This window comes from Paroedura picta, chromosome 12, assembly GCF_049243985.1.
Source record: "Paroedura picta isolate Pp20150507F chromosome 12, Ppicta_v3.0, whole genome shotgun sequence".
Lineage (NCBI taxonomy): Eukaryota > Metazoa > Chordata > Lepidosauria > Squamata > Gekkonidae > Paroedura > Paroedura picta.
This window is the reverse complement of record NC_135380.1, coordinates 42934688-42952630: the sequence shown is the minus strand read 5'-3', so window position 1 is coordinate 42952630 and position 17943 is coordinate 42934688. Positions and strand designations below refer to the sequence as shown.

The window sequence follows — 17943 nt, the reverse complement described above, 5'->3', positions numbered from 1 at the left end:
CTTAATGAAAAAAACATTGCTGTATCCAGAGGACCAGACCATTCTGCATTTCTGGGTAAGGTGGTTGAAAGGGCTGTCATGGACCAGCTCCTGGCATTCTTGGAGGAAACTTTGGTGCCTGATCCATACCAGTCGGGCTTCCATCCTGGCTATGGTGTTGGAAGCCTTGAAGGATGATCTCTGGCGCTAGCCAGATCAGGGCGGTTTGGCTATTCTCGTGATGCTAGAACCGTCGGCCGCGTTTGACGTGGCCTACCCCAAGTTCTTAGCTCACTGCCTCGCTGCAGCCAGGATTCAAGGGACAGCCTTACAGTGCTTGCACTCCTTTCTTTGGAAACAGACACTGTGAGTGGCAGTGTGGGAGGAGTTGTTGTGTCCTTATCAATGCCCTTGTAGGGTTCTGCAGGAGGCAGCTGCATTGGTTACCAGCTGCAGCCAAGATCAAGTTCAAGGTTTTGGTATTAACCTTTAAGGCCACATGCGGTCTGGCCCCCACATATCTGAGGGACGCCTCCTTATGCCACCCACGAGGCACTTTGTTCTATGAGTGCTAATCTGTTGGAAATCCCTGGCCCGAGGGATGTTCACCGGGCTTTTTTGGTCCTGGCCCCAACCTGATGGAATGAGCTCCCAGGAGAGCTGAGGGCTCTGTCACGGCTCTGCAGGGCCTGCAAAACAAAGCTCTTCCATCTTTGGTTGAGGCTAGGGCAGGTGCAAACATGGGCCCCTCTCCAGGCCAAATTGGGGCATCAGGTTACTCCTTAACCTTGAGGTGGGATGCTCTGTGTGGAGCAGGGGGAGGGGGGTGGTTTTATCACCGCCGGGATATGCTCATCTTAACGACATTGTTTTTACTGGGGTTTTTACCAGGGCAAACATTTTGATCCCCACCACAAGAGTAGTGGGCTAGAAATTAAATCATAAATAAATAAATAAATAATTTCCAGTTTTGACATGCATGCTCACCGAAGATCCTTTAGTACCTTTTGGACCAGGGGGACCCTAGAACAAAGAAAGAGTAAAATTAAGCAATTAGTGAGGCCAAACCAATTAATTCTGAATACAGCTTGCCTGACTTCAATTCTTAACCGAAGTATTCATTTGATTATTTTTAAAAAATCTAGAATTAGAATCAGAATCACACAGAGTTGGAAGAGACCACCAAGGGCCATCCAGTCCAGCCCCCCCATCTTCTTAGGGACTTAAAAATCACATACTCATGACAGATGTTCATCCAATATCTTCCAAAAACCTTCTAAGTGAAGGATAATTTTTATAGTAGATGTCTGAAATAGGGATCAGTGATTTAGTTTGAGCAGGCTGGCTGGAGGGGACGGTATAAAATTCAATAATGAATGAATGAATGAATGAATGAATGAATGAATGAATGAATAAATAAATAAGCAAGCCAAAAAGTAAGTGAATCAATGCTGATTTGGGTATTTTTGAACCTATCCGAACTGAACTACCCATTCTTGCCCTTTAAACAGGCCAAATCAGCCATTGGGTCACAATTCAACCAGTTTAAATGCTCCCCCCCCTCCTTCTCACCGCCAAGCAGCTGATGTGTCATCCAGCAAGATGGAAACATGGTAAGGGATGCCAGAAGCCTATTTGGATGAACAGAGAACTTCAGGAGGAGCTAAAGAAGAAAAAGGAAATGTTCAAGAAATGGAGGGAAGGACAGACCTCGAAAGAAGAGTGTTTGCAGGTTACTAGGCACTGTAGGTCAGCCATCAGAGGCCAAAGCTGGGGGTGAGCCGAGACTGGCCAGGGAAGCCCCCTAAAACAAGAAAAGCTTTTTCAGATTTGTGAGCAGCAGACACAAGGTAAACGAGGCAAGAGGCCCGCTGTTGGGTGCAGATGGACAGACTCTGACAGAGGACAGAGAGAAAGCAGAAAGGCACATGTAGGGATGGTAGTAGGCAAGGTACAGTGTCTGGGTGGCAGGTTGACGTGGACAGAGAGGTTGTCGAGAGGCATCTGGCCGCACTGGATGAGTTCAAATCCCCTGGGCTGGATTGTGTGCAACCAGGAGTGCTAAAAGAACTTTCTGGCGAGCTTGCAAAACCCTTGTTCATAAACAAAATCAGAGTCAAGTAGCACCTTTAAGACCAACACTCTTCCTCAGTCTACTTTAGGAACTCTTGAAAGACTGGACTGAAGACCGGAGGAGAGCGAATGTTATCCCACTCTTCAAAAAAGGGAGGAGAGATGACTTTGGAAACCACAGGCCAGTGAGTCGGATGTCAATTGTAGGGAAGATAATGTAGCAGAATTTACGTGGGGTGATCTGAAATCATCTGAAGGAGAATTTGTTGATCTGGATTTTTCTCCAACAGGTCCTGCAAAACCAACCTGGTTTCCTTCTTTGACCCAGTGATGTTGTATACCTGGATTTCAGTAAAGGTTTTGGCAAAGTTCCTCAAGATATTCTGATGGGTAAACTGGAGGACTGCAGACTGGATTTTCAGATGTTTAGGTGGATACGGAACTGGTTAGAAAACCGCACCCAAAGAATGGTTGTCCATTAGTATTTCACCAGATTGGAGTTTGGTGAGCAGCGGGGTGCCACAGGGCTCAGTACTTTTCAACATTTTTATCAATGATCCGATGGTAGGGGGACTCATTAAATTTGTGGATGACACCAAACTGAGAGGAATAGAGAACATCCCAGAAGATAGAGATGGGGTCAATTATATCTGAACACACTGGGAAAGTGGGCAAATGGGAACAAGATGCAATTCAATAAGGAGAAATGCAGAGTTCTAGATCTGGGCCACAAAAATGGGAAGCAGGCATACTGGATGGGAGATACACTTCTCTGTAGCAGTGTGTGTGAATGTGATCTTAGGATACTTGTGGACTGTAAGCTAAATATGAGCAGACAGTGTGATGTCGTGGTAAAGAAGGCAAATGCAGTCTTGGGCTGTATCAACCCTTCAAACTCACAAGATGTCATAGTCCCACTGTAAACCGCATTGCTCAGACTGCACCTGGAGCATTGCTTTCAGTTCTGGAGGCCTCGCTTCAAAAAGGACTTGGACAAAATTGAGAGGGTTCAGGGGAGAGTGATGAGGATGATCCAGGCCCTGGAGACCAAGCCCCATGAGGAAAGGCTGAGGGACGTGGGAATGTTCAGCCTGGAGAAAAGGCCTCTGAGAGGGGACAGGATTGCTATCTTTAAGTATTTGAAAGTTTCTCACTTAAAGGAGGGCAGGGAAAGGTTCTTGTTGGCAGCAGAGGATAGGACCCACAGTAATGGGTTATAATTACATGTAAAATGATATTGGCTAGATATCAGGAAAAAAAATTCACAGTTAGTGTAGCTCAGCAGTAGACTCAACTGCCTAAAGAGGTGGTGAGCTCCCCTTCCCTGGCAGTCTTCAAGCAGCGGCTGGACAGATACTTATCCTGGATGCTTGAGGCTTATCCTGCATGGAGCAGGGGGTTGGACTAGATGGCCTGTATGACCCCTTCACACTCTAGGATTCTGTAAGTATAATTTGGGAATGGAACCCTTTGTTTTTCACTTACCGGTAATCCTGGAGGGCCAGGAGGGCCAATGGGACCAGAAGGACCTGTAATGCCCTGAAGAAAGAGGCACAAAGAAGATTATCACAAACTCGGGTGAAGAAACGGGTATTGTTGACTACAAAGTGCAGGAGAAGACTGGGATCCTGAAACAACCCACTACTTTTACTTACAAGTACACCTTGCTGATTTCAGAGGAAACAGATAAAACATGATTTATCTATTTCCAACAGACTCTTCCAGTAACCTACCTGTTCTCCTTTAGGCCCTGATCCTCCCTGAGGGCCTGGCAGACCTCGATCTCCTTTCTCTCCTTGCTCACCAGGAGGCCCAATTAGACCAATCAAGCCTGGATGACCCTAGAAAAATTAAATGTTTCAAAACTTTCATGTTTCCCAGCAAAATAAACAAAAAACTCACCATAATATGTAGCAATATTCTGGATTACAAGCAATCTTTTCTCTTGTGAAAGAAGGAAAAAAATAAAACCCTTTCCAGTTCAGTGTGAAATTATAACACACCTAACATGGACTTGTTTGCTAATACCAAATGGCATGCTAGCAGATGCAAAATGCAGTTGGCAAGTTTCTTCTACTGAAGTTCGGATTTGGAATTCTAAATGCCTTAAAAATTCTTTTTGGACATGGAATATTATTTTCCCAGTGAACAAATCCATTACTCAAAAGTAAGCCAGAAGTCAATGAACTCAGGTGGTACAGAAGACATGATTTGGGTCAAGACACACACAAGCCCTCACCTTTTCTCCCTTTGGACCAGAATCTCCTTTCAAGCCAGGTAAACCAGGTGGACCCTGAGAACAATAAAAAGATACACAATGAAAATAATATTTCCTCTTCAATTCATTGCGAAGCAATGAAAAACTAATCCTGGTGGAGATTTTAAATTCACATGGAAATTCAATTTTTCAGCCCTGTTGTTGGACTGTCAAGTTTCAGTCATATCTGTAAGGTCAACTCTGCTTAGCTTCTGGGATCTGATGGGATCGTGTTTGGTTGGAGTATCCAGGCTGGATAGGTTGAGAGGATGCAAAGAAATGAGTGGGATTCCCAAACCTACCAGTGGGCCTGGGGGTCCATCTGGGCCTGGGGCACCTGGAAGTCCTTGCTCACCCTGAAAAAAAAAACATCATCATCATCATCATCAATAATTCTTAAGACCTGAATACCATGGTACAGTTTCCATAGATTAGTAAGGTGTGGATTTTGCCATATTTACAGTTTGTAAAAGTGGGGAACTCACCAGGAAATCATGGGGAGGGGAAATTGCATCTCCCACTTCCTTCCTTCTTCCTTTCTCCCACTCAACTCTCCCGTGACCACTGCAGCTCCCTGCTGCCAGATACCTTCTTGTCTCTTGCACTTTGGCAACATTTTCTGGGGTTACTAAGCAACCTCAAAATGGTGACTGAGATGTTGTGCTGTGGCATCTTGAGAGCTTCTTTTGTTCTTTTAAACACTGGTCTAGCTTTGCTAGAAATAACTCTCTGTGTGATGCCTCCTGGCTTTGACTCTGACCGGAACTCTCTTTACCACAGAGTTGGTGCGATAGACAGGAACTCTGACCACTCACCTTTCTTATCTCACTGACTTGTCCCTAGAGGACTAAGTTCCTGTTTCCTCCTTCTTTCTCTCTCTCTTCTCTCCTATCTTCAATCCTGCAACATTGTGGGAGCAGAGATGCATCTCTCCCCATCCAGCTATTAATATTATAATAGTAACTTTCTGTTTACCTTTTTATGCGTAATATTAAGTAAATATACTAATAAATAGTTCTTATGTAGAACCTTGGAGAATGCTTTTGTTTGTTGTTTTCTGACCACACTTAGATTATTAGGCAAACCAGAAACTCTGCTAATGTTCAGGATATTAAGGCTTTTCCACAAGTCTACTAATTAATATCCTTCAGGTTGTAGACCCAGACCACATCATATATTTTAGGAATTTAGGAATTTGTTTTTTGGAGAAAGTGCTCATGTTTGCTGCAGCTGAAGATTTTGGCATGTGGCAATCTCTGCGCAGCCCAATAACAGGAGGTATGCTTGGCAGAAGTCCCTAGACAGAGGAATCAGGAGGTACATATTGAATTTGCAGTTGACACTCAACTGGGAAGGGGAGTAAACCCAAAATCTGTTTCAAATTGGAGTACTGCTGACTGGATTTTCAGAAATTAGGTGGACAGGGAACTGGTTAGGAAACCACACCCAAAAAGTAGTTTTCAATTATTGTTCATCAGATTGGAGGGAGGTGAGCAGTGTCAGGGGACTTGTTAATGGGTTCAGTACTTTTCAACTTTTTTATCTATGATCTGGACTAGGGGGTGGAGGGATTCCTCATTAAAAGTGCAGAAGACACCAAATTGGGAGGAGTAGCAAACACCCCAGAAGATAGAGATAGAATTCAATGAGATCTGAACACACTGGAAAAGGGGCAAGTGAGAACAAGATGCAATTCAATAAAGAAAAGTGCAGAGTTTTACATCTGGGTCACAAAAATGAGGAGCAGGCATACTGGGTGGGAGATATACTTCTTGGTAACTGTGTGTGAGCGAGATCTTGAGGTACATATGGACTGTAAGCCAAATAGGAGCAAACAGTGTGATGTGGTGGTAAAGAAGGCAAATGCAGTCTTGGGCTGTATCAGCATCACATCCAATTTATAGATGTCATACTGCATCGATCAGACCCCACCTTGAGTCCTGTGTGCAGTTCTGGAGGCCTCACTTCAAAAAGGACGTGGACAAAATGGAGAGGGTACAGAGGAGAACGAGAATGATCCAGGGCCTGGTGACTAAGCCCAATGAGGAAAGGCTGAGGGAATTGGGGATGTTCAGCCTGAAGGAGGGGAGGTTGAGAGGGGACATGACTGCTCTCTTTAGGTATCTGAAAGATTGTCGCTTGGCGGAGGGCAGGGAAACAGGAGAGAACCCGCGGGAATGGCTTTAAAGAGAACTGAAGGCACTCAAAAACAGGGATGACTGATGCTGCTATTAAATTGTCATTCAATCTAATTTTAAGCTGCCTCAATCTAGTAAGTAAACTGAGAGTGGCGGGTAATAAATTGAAAAATAAATAACTTTACATTTAACTAACTTTTTAACTCTACTAGATGATGTAGTCTAAAATGATGTACACTGCCCTGAGCTGGATCACTGGTATAGAATTTTAATAAATATCATCATCATCATCATCATCATCATTGATGCTTTTCACAGTCAGGGTGGTTCAGCTGTGGAATGGGCTGCCAAAGGAGGTGGGGAGCTCCCCCTCACTGGCGGTCTTCAAGCAGCGGCTGGACAGCTCCTTATCCTGGATGCTTGAGGCTGAATTGAGCAGGGGGTGGGGCTAGATGGCCTGCGCGGCCCCTTCCCTCTCTAGGATTTTATGACTCTTTGAATTACTTTGATAATCTGATTGGCTGTAGGACAAAAAAAATATTGTAATAAAGCTAATAGTTGGGTTCATTTTAATATCTGTTTGTATATGTTATTGTTAATGTATCTTTTCTACCTTTTTAATCTACCTTTTTAATCTGCATAAAAAGAACTACTTTTTAAAGAAGGGAAATGACCTCCAGCATGATCTTCTGACCCAAGATTCTGACGAAGAGTGCTTGCACTCGAAAGCTCACGCCCTGAATAAATCTTTGTTGGTCAGTCTGGTAAAGTTTCTTTTCCTGTATTATGAAAACAATTAATACAGATGCCCTTCCACTGAATAATCTGCAAGGACTGTGATGTTTGCCCAATAGAATATTTTATTGGAGGACATTTTGTTTGTAGTCAGGAGCTCAATGAGCAGAGAGCTCCATAGCCTTCAGGCAGAGGAAAGAAGAATCATTCCTTCTTTCCTCTTTTAAAACAAATCTTGGTTCTTTGAAGCACTTCTTTCATTTTCTTGTTTGCACTTCTGTCCAAATGTAATTCACATACTCCAGGAAGGTGAACAGACTTAAATAAATAATAAATACTAAAATACTAGTTTTCCTAAACCCAAAATGACCCGTTACTTCCTGCCACCCAACCTGGACCTAATAAGAAGGATGAAAGCAGAGACGTTCGGCAAAAAGAAACTGAAGGGTGTGGAGAGCTCTGCCCCTGCAAGAGCCCAGCTGGCCCCTGACTGTCTATGGCAGGGGTAGTCAAACTGCGGCCCTCCAGATGTCCATGGACTACAATTCCCAGAAGCCCCTGCCAGCGAATGCTGGCAGGGGCTTCTGGGAATTGTAGTCCATGGACATCTGGAAGGCCGCAGTTTGACTACCCCTGGTCTATGGGATGCAGATTGGAACACTCACCACAGGGCCGGGGATTCCACGCAGTCCGTCTGGACCAGGCTTTCCTGGTGGTCCCTGAGGGCCCACGGGGCCTGTTTTCCCAGGAGGCCCTTCCAAACCTGCTTCACCCTGAAGACAAGAAGCAATGAAAACCAGGCTGTAGATGAGAAAAGACAGGAGCAAGATGGACTTCACTTTCTGTACCTCTAAGACCGCCAGTTGTTTACCTTGGCCCCCTTCTCTCCTTGCCGGCCTTCAGGACCTGCTGGACCAGGTGGGCCCTAAAGAAAACGGGGGGGAAAGGAAGAATTACTGTGGCTGAAAATATATTCTGAGAGGTGACAGATCGTGCAACTAATGCATGAGGACTGAAACGTAATATCCAATCCAATCCAGCCTTAGTCAAAGGGATTATCAACTGATGCCCTTTCTAAAATTCTACATAAACCCTGAGCAAGAAGGAGCTCTGTTCACATCGGCTCTTGTGCACACTGATAGCCACGAGCCCCCGCTCAGCCACCCAGAGGTCAAGGAGAACTTATCTCAGACATGTGCAAAAGAAAAAAAAAAAGTATCTTACTCTTTTCCCTGGTGGTCCTGAGGGCCCAGGCTCTCCAGTTGGTCCAGGGGAGCCCTGAAGGGAAGAAAGGATGTCAGGACACAGACAAGAACAGCCATGGCTGAATCAACCTAGCTGGCCACAGTGAACCCAAAGGAGCAGGAGTTCTTCACCAGTCTGCCAGAAGAGAGGTAAAGGTAAAGGTATCCCCTGTGCAAGGGCCGGGTCATGTCTGGCCCTTGGCGTGACGCCCTCCAGCGTTTTCATGGCAGACTCAATACGGGGTGGTTTGCCAGTGCCTTCCCCAGTCATTACCGTTTACCCCCCAGCAAGCAGCTGGGTACTCATTTGACCGACCTCGGAAGGATGGAAGGCTGAGTCAACCTTGAGCCGGCTGCTGGGATCGAACTCCCAGCCTCATGGGCAAAGGTTTCAGACGGCTGCCTTACCACTCTGCGCCACAAGAGGCCAGAAGAGAAGCAGATCCCAAATGCCCCAATGGTGGAGAACGAGTGCATTTTGCCAGGACCCGGAATCAAGACCACAGGCTCATTATTAGGCTGCTTTATACAGAATGCCATCAATAGAACTGCCAATGCTTGTTCCATGGGGCACAGGGGCGGCTGGAGGTCTGTGCCACGTCCAGAGCACTGAGGCTGTGCCCTTGCTGAAGGCATCCCGGCCAATGGCTGCTGCACTAGAACAAGGAACCTGCCTTGGCCTGGAAAAGCCTTGATTTCTAGCAGGCAGATACCACAGACTTGTACCCACTCACCGTCTGTCCAGGTTCACCATCATCACCTTTATCACCTGTTGGGCCATCCTGGCCCTAAAAGAAGAAAAAAAGGGCATTAGGAGAAGACACCTTGCCCAGCCTCCAGTGCATGTGTCTTGCAGGCAACATATCACAAGCATATAAAACCGGAATGGAATTGCAGAGGGACATATTCCTCCATGCACATATTCTCAGCAAAGTCTGACTGCAGGAAGGCAGATTAAAAGGTGAGTTTCTCATCCAGTATGCATCATACAGTCCATTGACAAATCAGGACCTACAGCATCTGTCTCAGCAGAGCTACAGCCTAGAAGTCTGCCTCTTGAGCAAGTATATTTTCTTCTTCTCCTCATAATTATAAAGACAGGGGAAAAGCAGGAATTATCTCTGGTCCTTCTGCAGTAAAGAACTGAAGACTCAAGAGTGAAATTCTGGGCAGACTCACAAGGGAGTAAATCCTTCTGAACCCACTAAGACTTATATTTCTGAGCAAAGATCACACTGTCTGACATGCTTCTTAGAGGTGAAAGTACAACTCTTGTTCTCATGGATGGATACTTACAGCTGGGCCAGGTTCACCGGGAGGTCCAGGGTCTCCAGGAAAACCGACGGGGCCCTACAGGAATATGGCAAAGACAGAAAGAGCATTATCGGCAGATGCCTCCTGGACTTCGGTCACAGAGAAAGGCTCAAGAGAGCTTCAGCCAGAGGCCAGCAACCTGACTGCCCAACTAGGGATGCAGAGGAAGATCCTGATCCATAAACAATATTTAGTTTATTTATTATCGACCTTTCTCACAACAACATCAGTAGTGTGAATCACCTGAGCTCAGCAATTCAGGGGCACCCAATGGAGTGCTGGCAGAAGGGTGCGATGCACAGGCTTCACCTGACTCCTGAGAGCAACTGACCTGTGGCCTTCAGCACCACCTGGAGGCTCAGAGCTGCTTCTGAGGGGAGACCCATGTAGGGGACAATGCTGCAGTCTAGTTGTGATACCACGATGGCACTGAATCAGGGGGGCTAGGATAGGGAGCCAACTAACCCATTTGGAAGAAAGCGTTTTTGGGTGGCTGCATTAACTTGCTTCTCTAGTACAACAAATCAAAATCAGAGTCCAGTGGCACCTTGAAGACCAACAAAGATTTATTCAAGGGGGGAGCTTTTGAGTGTCTGAGGAAGAGTGCTTGCGCTCAAAAGCTCACACCTTGAATAAATCTTTGTTGGTCTTAAAGGTGCCATTGGACTCTGATTGTGTTTTATTGTGCTGCTTCAGACCAACACGGCTACTTACTTGAATCTTACTTCTCTAGTAGTAATGCTGGTTGAAATATAAACCCAGAGCTCTTAACCAAGTCAGCCAGAGTCAGCCAAGCCCCATCCAAAGTCATCCAAGGCCTCACCAGACTTCCTGACTGGTAGGACCTCCACTTTCTCTGGGTTCCGTTCCAATTTGTTCACTTTCACCCGTTAAATGCAGCAATCAGTCAGAGGCTCAAGACCTCCATCACCCAGCCAGCAGATATGGATTCTTGGTGAGCCCCCTGCCCCCAAACAAAACCCAGAATTTTGGGGGACTGAGATCCCTTTAAATGCCTTGGTGTCAAACTTCACTCCAAGCCGCAGTTGTTTCAGTCGTGAACGGATAACTTCCATATCTAATGCACAAGTTCCAGTCCCAAAACATCCCTGATCTCATACAAGAAGATTCACAGACCAAGAAATAACAGAAGCCTTCCTAGCAGTGTTTAGTCACCTGTAGATTCACAGAGTGTTCAGCTAAAAGAAACTGAAACCAAAACAAACTAACTTGGAACCAAAATGGCCCAATTAAAAATGCTGTAAACAGAAACTCAGACTGATCATCCCAGGGGTAGCCAACCTGTGGTCCTCCAGATGTCCATGGACTACAGTTCCCATGAGCCCCTGCCAGTGTTTTCTGGCAGGGGCTCATGGGAACTGTAGTCCATGGACATCTGGAGGACCACAGGTTGACTACCCCTGATCTAGACTATCACACGGTTGTGTCATAATGCAAAACATTGGGACATGACTGCACAAGCCATGGTCACAGCTGATAGACTGTCCATTGTGCATGCTAATGACCTTTCATGGATTTCAGCCAGCAGGAAAATGCCCCTGGGGACAGCAGCAAGGACACGTGCTACTCATGCAATAAACCAAAAAAAGGAGAGAGTGTGGCCTTCACATGCTGCCAAGATCACTGAAGAAATAAGGGTGTGTACGCAGGGGTGCTCCTCCAAATGTCAGTTCCAGTGAGCCCGGGAAGAAGTGAAGTCTCCATGCAAAATACAGGTGACTGAACACTGCTAGGAAGGCTTCCGCCATTTCTTGGCATCATAGTTCTTGCAATATGGAGAGTGGTACTTACAGGGCTGCCTTTGGGGCCATCGTCCCCTGGTGGGCCTTTGGGGCCTGGTGGACCAGCTGCCCCAGAGGGACCTGCTTCGCCCTTCTCCCCTCTCTCACCTTTAGGGCCCTGAAAGAGGAAAATTAGAGGTCACATTAGAACATTTTAAAAGTGATGTCCATTTATTACAGAGGATGTTAAGGAACTACCAAGAACACAATGTGAAGTACCTTGGCACCCACAGACAGCAAGACCTCAGAACTGACTGACATATGATGAAGTCCATGTGCCAAATATGCTGGAATCTTCCTGCTCCCAGGGATCCAAACCAGGCCCCACCAGGGCAAGCGGACGCAAGGGGCTCAATGTCCTGCCCCACACAGGACACTGCTCTTCATAGCTGAAAAGGCCCCAGGGAGCCGGTATGCAGTACATGTCATGTGCCCTAACTGGACAGACAGACAGCTCCCCGTGGCCTGGCATGTCTGCTTACATGTAGAATGCCCTCCTTGGGGCCACCTTTATGTTCTTTAGGGCAGCAGGCGAGTCGAGCATGCCAAGAGCTTTGGTTTTGTGCTGCTTGCAGAGCTCCTGGCACAAGTCTAATCTGAAAACCTTGTTAACAGTGATGTGAACTTGGTCATGTGGACCGGTCCCTTCTCCCCCACCCAAAGAAGAGGCAAGACAGAGCAGTGGTCTTGCCTATGCCTGCTGCCCCAGCATGTGAGCTGGGAAGTCCTACAGTCAAATGTGCCCTATGTTGGTCTTAGTCAGTCCCTGTGCTCTCCATCTCAGCCCCTGCATGCAAAATGGAGTTCATATTGACCACCTCAGTCCTCAATGGCAGACAAACCAAATTAACAAACACGAAAAGGTAGGAATACTCAAAAAGAGCTCTGTAACCACCAGATGGCTAAGGCGCTCAGTGCAATGTGTGGACAGGAATCCCCTGCCTTCCATCAGCTGCACCTCCTCCCAGTCCTTCCCGTAAAAAGCCCCAAGCGGGAGCCACCTTGCCTTGTACATGTTCACGGCCACCTCAGTCTTCAGTGGCAGACACAGCAGCCAGACACAGCAGCCGCCATATCCAGCAATCACGGAGCAGATCCGCTTCGACACCCTGCCTGTGTTACAATCTGCTTCCTGTTCCTGGGGGAAGTGGGCCAGGACGTCCGAATGCTCTTACCACAATGAACCAACTAAGCTCCGGATGCTAGGAGACAGGGGGAAATGTCTGCCCAGCACCCCACTCTCAAGGGTTGAAGGGGAAGGGCGGGATAAAAAGAATACTCTGGGGAAAGTGATGTCTGATGCACGTACTGAGAGAACAGCCCATCTCAAACTGAAAACCGAAAGGATGACTGGGGTGCAAAAATGTTCCCAAAACTCTGGGAAGCAGATGAGCTTGGCTTTGAGGTCACAGAGACCTCTTTGAACCACATAGGAAATAAAATCAGGATCAGACTTACTGGAGGACCAGACTCTCCTGGCAGGCCGGGCTCTCCTGCTTCTCCTGGCTCACCCTGGAAATGGCAAAAAGAGAAATTGGCATCATGGTTACTTTGGATCTGGGAAAGTGCTCTCCCCTTGTACGCACACTTGCTCCGTGGAATCAGCAAGAGAACAACAGGACCCCACGGTCCGCTCTCTTTAAGGGCCTGTCAGAGCCATCCGAGGAGCCAAGGGATCCTGGTCTTTCTGGCCAGCATCCCTTGCTGTTACGTCCACATTCACAATCCTAACAAAACACCTGCTCCCCGGGCCCTGTGGGGGACAAGAGGGGGCAGATGCTGAGTCCCACAGTTGAGGTGATCTTTGTATAGGCAGAGAAATAAGTTTTGTTGTAATCATCGAATCATAGAATCATAGAGTTGGAAGGGGCTATACAGGCCATCTAGTCCAACCCCCTGCTCAACACAGGATCAGCCCTAAGCATCCTAAAGCATCCAAGAAAAGTGTGTATCCAACCTTTGCTTGAAGACTGCCAGTGAGGGGGAGCTCACCACCTCCTTAGGCAGCCTATTCCACTGCTGAACTACTCTGACTGTGAAAATTCTTTTCCTGATATCTAGCCTATATCGTTGTACTTGAAGTTTAAACCCATTACTGCGTAATAGCCATTGGCCATCACACTACTGTCAAATCTACAGAGTGTACAAAAAAGGTGATCTTCGGGAGAATGATGGCAAGGCATGCTGTGATTTCAGCTTACCCCATGGTACTGGCACTAATGCCGTTAAGGAGGTCTTGCCAAAAGCATTTGGAAAATGCAGACGATGCAGGAACAATTTAAAGGGACAGCCTTGATCCATGGTCTGGAACCAATGCATCTTCCTAAATGAATCTGTCCAGAATGCCACATTCCTCTCTTCCATAGGGTGTCCCCACATTCTATGGCAACTTGTCTCTGGCAGTGCCCCAGTTAAGCAATGGGAAGAGTTGCCTGGGGAGACTTGCCTAGCATCACCTTTCCTGTCCCCAGGGTGCCACCTCTGCAGACAAACCAAGCATGCCTAGAGCTTGGCTGTTATGCTATTTGCACGTTCTGATTTCACATCTGAAATACACTAAAATGAAATGTTTGGATGTTTATATAAACAAATATAAAAATTATTTGGAGCAGGATAAGCTTCCTTGTGTTATTCCACTGGCAGAGGCCACTTTACTGCCTTCTCTGATGGCTAACCCATCAATCGTCTCTTCCTCCCGTAGCCCTCAAAATTCTGAAGCCAGCCTTGCCCTGTCATGAGAAGCCTCTCCCCCAAATCAACCTTGATGTGCTGCACAAACCCATCTTTCATCCTAAGGAATTAAAGCACTGATTTCCTGCCCTCAGCTGATCCCTGACACCCCCCCCCCCCAGGACTGTCTCACAGCAAAACAGGTTCTTTGGAGTCCATCTCTGCCAAAGACACATTACCTTCTCACCAACAGATCCAGGATTCCCAATCCCACCAGGTGGACCTTGTGGCCCATCAGCACCTGGAGAACCGGACGGACCCCTTGGCCCTGGGGGACCCGGAGGACCCTTTAGAGGAGAAGGGGAAGAAGAGTAGAATGTTCACTCTTTTGATACAGAAGCACTTACTAATGTCAATATTTACTTATTATTAATTGACCTTATATACCGCCACTCTCAGATCAGCTGGCTCATGGTGGTTTCCAATAAAAGCATAAACAATAAAAAATACACTATCCTCATATTGCTGGGAAGACTATACCATCCAGCCGACATAACAATACAATGGATGGCGGCAACAAATTTATCCTCTACTTAACCTCTCAACACCTTGACTCTTCTATTCACAGTTGTGAGTCTAAATAGGTATCATCAGGCAATGTTAGTCCAGGGGGTGGGGTACCAATTACACAAGGATGAGGGAGGACCCGATCTTGTTACCCCGGTCTTCAGCCCGGCCTCAACCAAAGACCTGGGGGAAGGGCTCTGTCTTGCAGGCCCTGTCGAACCCAGAGAGCTCCGTCAGGGCCCTCAGCTCTTCTGGGAGCTCATTCCACCAGGTAGGGGCCAGGACCGAAAAAGCCCTGGGTCGAGGCCAGGTGCACTTCCCGAGGGTCTGGGACCACCAGCACATTCATACCCGGAGAAAGGGGATTAAAAACATAGCCACCACAAAAAAGTACCATTTGGCCGACGTCACCCGTTTCTCCCTTCTCTCCAGGAGGGCCCGGTAAACCCTGCAGAGGTAGAATGGAAAGGGCTTCTTATTCACGACTCACTTGCACATGACGACATTTTCACTGAAAGAGGCAGTCTTTCCACAATACCACAAATACCACAAATACCACAACAGCATACTTTACAATGCCAAGTATGAAAAGCAGCTGGGGGAGACCTAAGTTTGCAAATGTCTCCTGCACTCATTGCTGCGGGGCCAGGACTGCCCAAGGCGCTCTGATATGGGCACACACAGGACTGCTGCTAGGGAAAGTGAGAAAGGGCCGGCAGTGGGAGCTGCACAAGATCAGGGGTCTCTGCTGTTTCCCGTTCAAGCCGGGATGGAAAGCTTTAAGCGGCTGCCATGGCACTAACCAAAAGGACAGAGACCATTCTTGGGCAAACCAGGAATTAAGCCCCTTGGGGGAGGCAAGAAGCCCATTCAGCACAGCACAGTGTAGTGCAGAAGCCTAAAAGGGGGCTAAATGTTGCCAATGCTGCCCATTTTGTAAACTCCCCAAGAGGAGTATATTTCGCTCAGTTCCAAACACGTTGGAGTGAAAACCGACAGGCAGTGGGGACTGCCAGCGTTCACTCACCAGTGCGGCTCTGAGTTTCTCGACACCCACAAATTCACCATCTGGAATCGGTAACATTTCTACGATATATAATTCTGACCCTCTCAGGTGGCTAAGAATACCAAAGTCCGGGTATCTGCTGTAATGTATATACCAGGGGTAGTCAAACTGCGGCCCTCCAGATGTCCATGGACTACAATTCCCAGAAGCCCCTGCCAGCGAATGCTGGCAGGGGCTTCTGGGAATTGTAGTCCATGGACACCTGGAGGGCCGCAGTTTGACTACCCCTGGTATATACATTATACATTACGGTTATCTTCGTTTCCCCAGACAAGGAGACCACCCAAAATCAAGTTGAGCGTATCCAAATGTCACAAACCTGTGGCCAGCCAAGGCCAGAGCCTGTTAGAAGCTCAGGCAGCAAGGCTGGCTAGTGCCGGAAAGTGGCACGTGACCCGTTCTGGCTGATGACCCCTGTGGCTCCCCAGGCATCCCTCCCCCACAGACATTGCCCCCTGGAGCCCTGCTGCAGAGCCAGGCCCCACACAGCTACCTGCAAGCCCACGGGGCCCGGGGGTCCAGGGAAACCTCTCGGCCCTTCGTCTCCTTTCTGGCCAAAGAGGCCTTGCTGTCCTCGAGGACCAGGTTCCCCGTCAGATCCCTCAAATGGAAAAAGAAAGGAAGGAAGGAAGGAAGAAGGCATTGATTCAACATCTGTCAGACAATGGTTGCCAAGCAGGATCCTTCTGCCCGGCCATATCACACCACAACTCCCTCACATGAAGGAGACTGTGCTCTACATTTTAATCTTTTAATCTGGTTTACCTAGTATGGATGACATCTTGAAAAGAAGCATGTTTCAATGGGATGAGCAACAAGCAAGGAACAAACTGGGGGACAGAACGCGCCCATCCCCTTCCATCTCCTCCCCGCCCAAGAAGTCCCCTGTTCTACGAAGTTCCCAGCTGACTTTTTAATCAGGCTGGTTTCCTCACGGGTGAGAGAAAGGCAGAATGCACATGCTCAGAGATTCTAATCGGCCCTGGCTGGAGTGAAGCCCTGCCTCCTTCTCTCTGTTTTATACAGATCATTCCCAGGGAGAGTTCAGAAGACATCTAATGATGAAGAGCAGGAGCCATACTTACAGCTGGGCCTGGTTGGCCGATTGGGCCCTGTGGACCAGTGGGACCGGGAGGACCCTGGCAAGAAACAGATACAGCCTCATGAAGTAGCAGAGAAGACACCAGGGCACACAGGCTACACAAACTGGAGGAAAATTCTGAGCCTCCAGCCATGGCAGGCAGCTAAGCCCAGCTCCCTCCTAGCTGCATATCCCATTTTGCTGGAACTGGCAAGAGACCCTGGGACCACGCCCCCCCCTCCAGCATCACCCATTCATCTGTGGGCCCCTAAGGAAGAAGCCAATTGGTCAGCCAGTGGAGCAGCTGGAGTGGTATGGAAGGCAACAAACTGAAGAGGCACTCCCCACTGAACTTCCACTATGGGGCAACAGAGTTCCCTATCCTTGGTGAGAGCCAACCACAGTGATTCCAGAGGTCCAGACAGCCCCTTGCAGGACAAAATCACTTTCTTTCACTCAGCCCACCTTGGGAGGACTGAGACATCGGCTGCCGCTTTGGAACTCCTATTGGGCCTTACCAGCAAAGCTCCTTCTTCTAAGGGTCGAAGGAAAGGGGAAGGCCACTTACATGGCACCAAGGAAACATGTGGCTGTCCACCCAAAAGCCATCGCTTACCTGCTCCCCTTTGTCACCTTTGCTGCCCTTCTGCCCTGGTTCACCAATTTCACCCTGTCAAACAGGAAAAAGCTGTCAAATTCCCCTCTGCAAATACACAGTGGCCAAGGCAGAACTTCCTCAGATGTTCCCCAGAACAAGAAGCTCGGAACGAGGCACAATAGCTGCATTCGCAGTCCCATCAGACCTAACATTGATCGGATCATCATTTCTGCTGGCCTCCCTGGTCTTCTGAAAAAATAAAGTTGAAATCTACAGTGTCTTTTGGAAGAGATTTTCCTGAAGCAAAAATTCTAGATGCATTTGGGGTCTCTGGCTGAGGAGATTAATCCTTGGAAATGTCTCCATAAGGTACTCAATTAGTGCCCCTCTAGGGCAGGGGTAGTCGAACTGCGCCCCTC

General features: G+C 47.7%; 1 protein-coding gene across 1 annotated transcript in view; it reads right to left on the bottom strand.

Moving 5' to 3' along the window:
• Positions 1 to 17943, bottom strand: part of COL5A1 (collagen type V alpha 1 chain) — a 263653-nt gene that overhangs the window by 21326 nt on the left and 224384 nt on the right. The window contains exons 44-60 of the mRNA XM_077306664.1: positions 17543 to 17596; positions 16931 to 16984; positions 16339 to 16446; positions 15174 to 15227; positions 14452 to 14559; positions 13001 to 13054; positions 11553 to 11660; positions 9723 to 9776; positions 9161 to 9214; positions 8407 to 8460; positions 8054 to 8107; positions 7848 to 7955; positions 4612 to 4665; positions 4292 to 4345; positions 3786 to 3893; positions 3538 to 3591; positions 967 to 1002 (exon numbers count right to left, since the gene is read on the bottom strand). Coding sequence (XP_077162779.1) covers positions 967 to 1002; positions 3538 to 3591; positions 3786 to 3893; positions 4292 to 4345; positions 4612 to 4665; positions 7848 to 7955; positions 8054 to 8107; positions 8407 to 8460; positions 9161 to 9214; positions 9723 to 9776; positions 11553 to 11660; positions 13001 to 13054; positions 14452 to 14559; positions 15174 to 15227; positions 16339 to 16446; positions 16931 to 16984; positions 17543 to 17596 — 1170 coding nt within the window. The remainder of the gene's footprint in view (positions 1 to 966; positions 1003 to 3537; positions 3592 to 3785; positions 3894 to 4291; positions 4346 to 4611; positions 4666 to 7847; positions 7956 to 8053; positions 8108 to 8406; positions 8461 to 9160; positions 9215 to 9722; positions 9777 to 11552; positions 11661 to 13000; positions 13055 to 14451; positions 14560 to 15173; positions 15228 to 16338; positions 16447 to 16930; positions 16985 to 17542; positions 17597 to 17943) is intronic.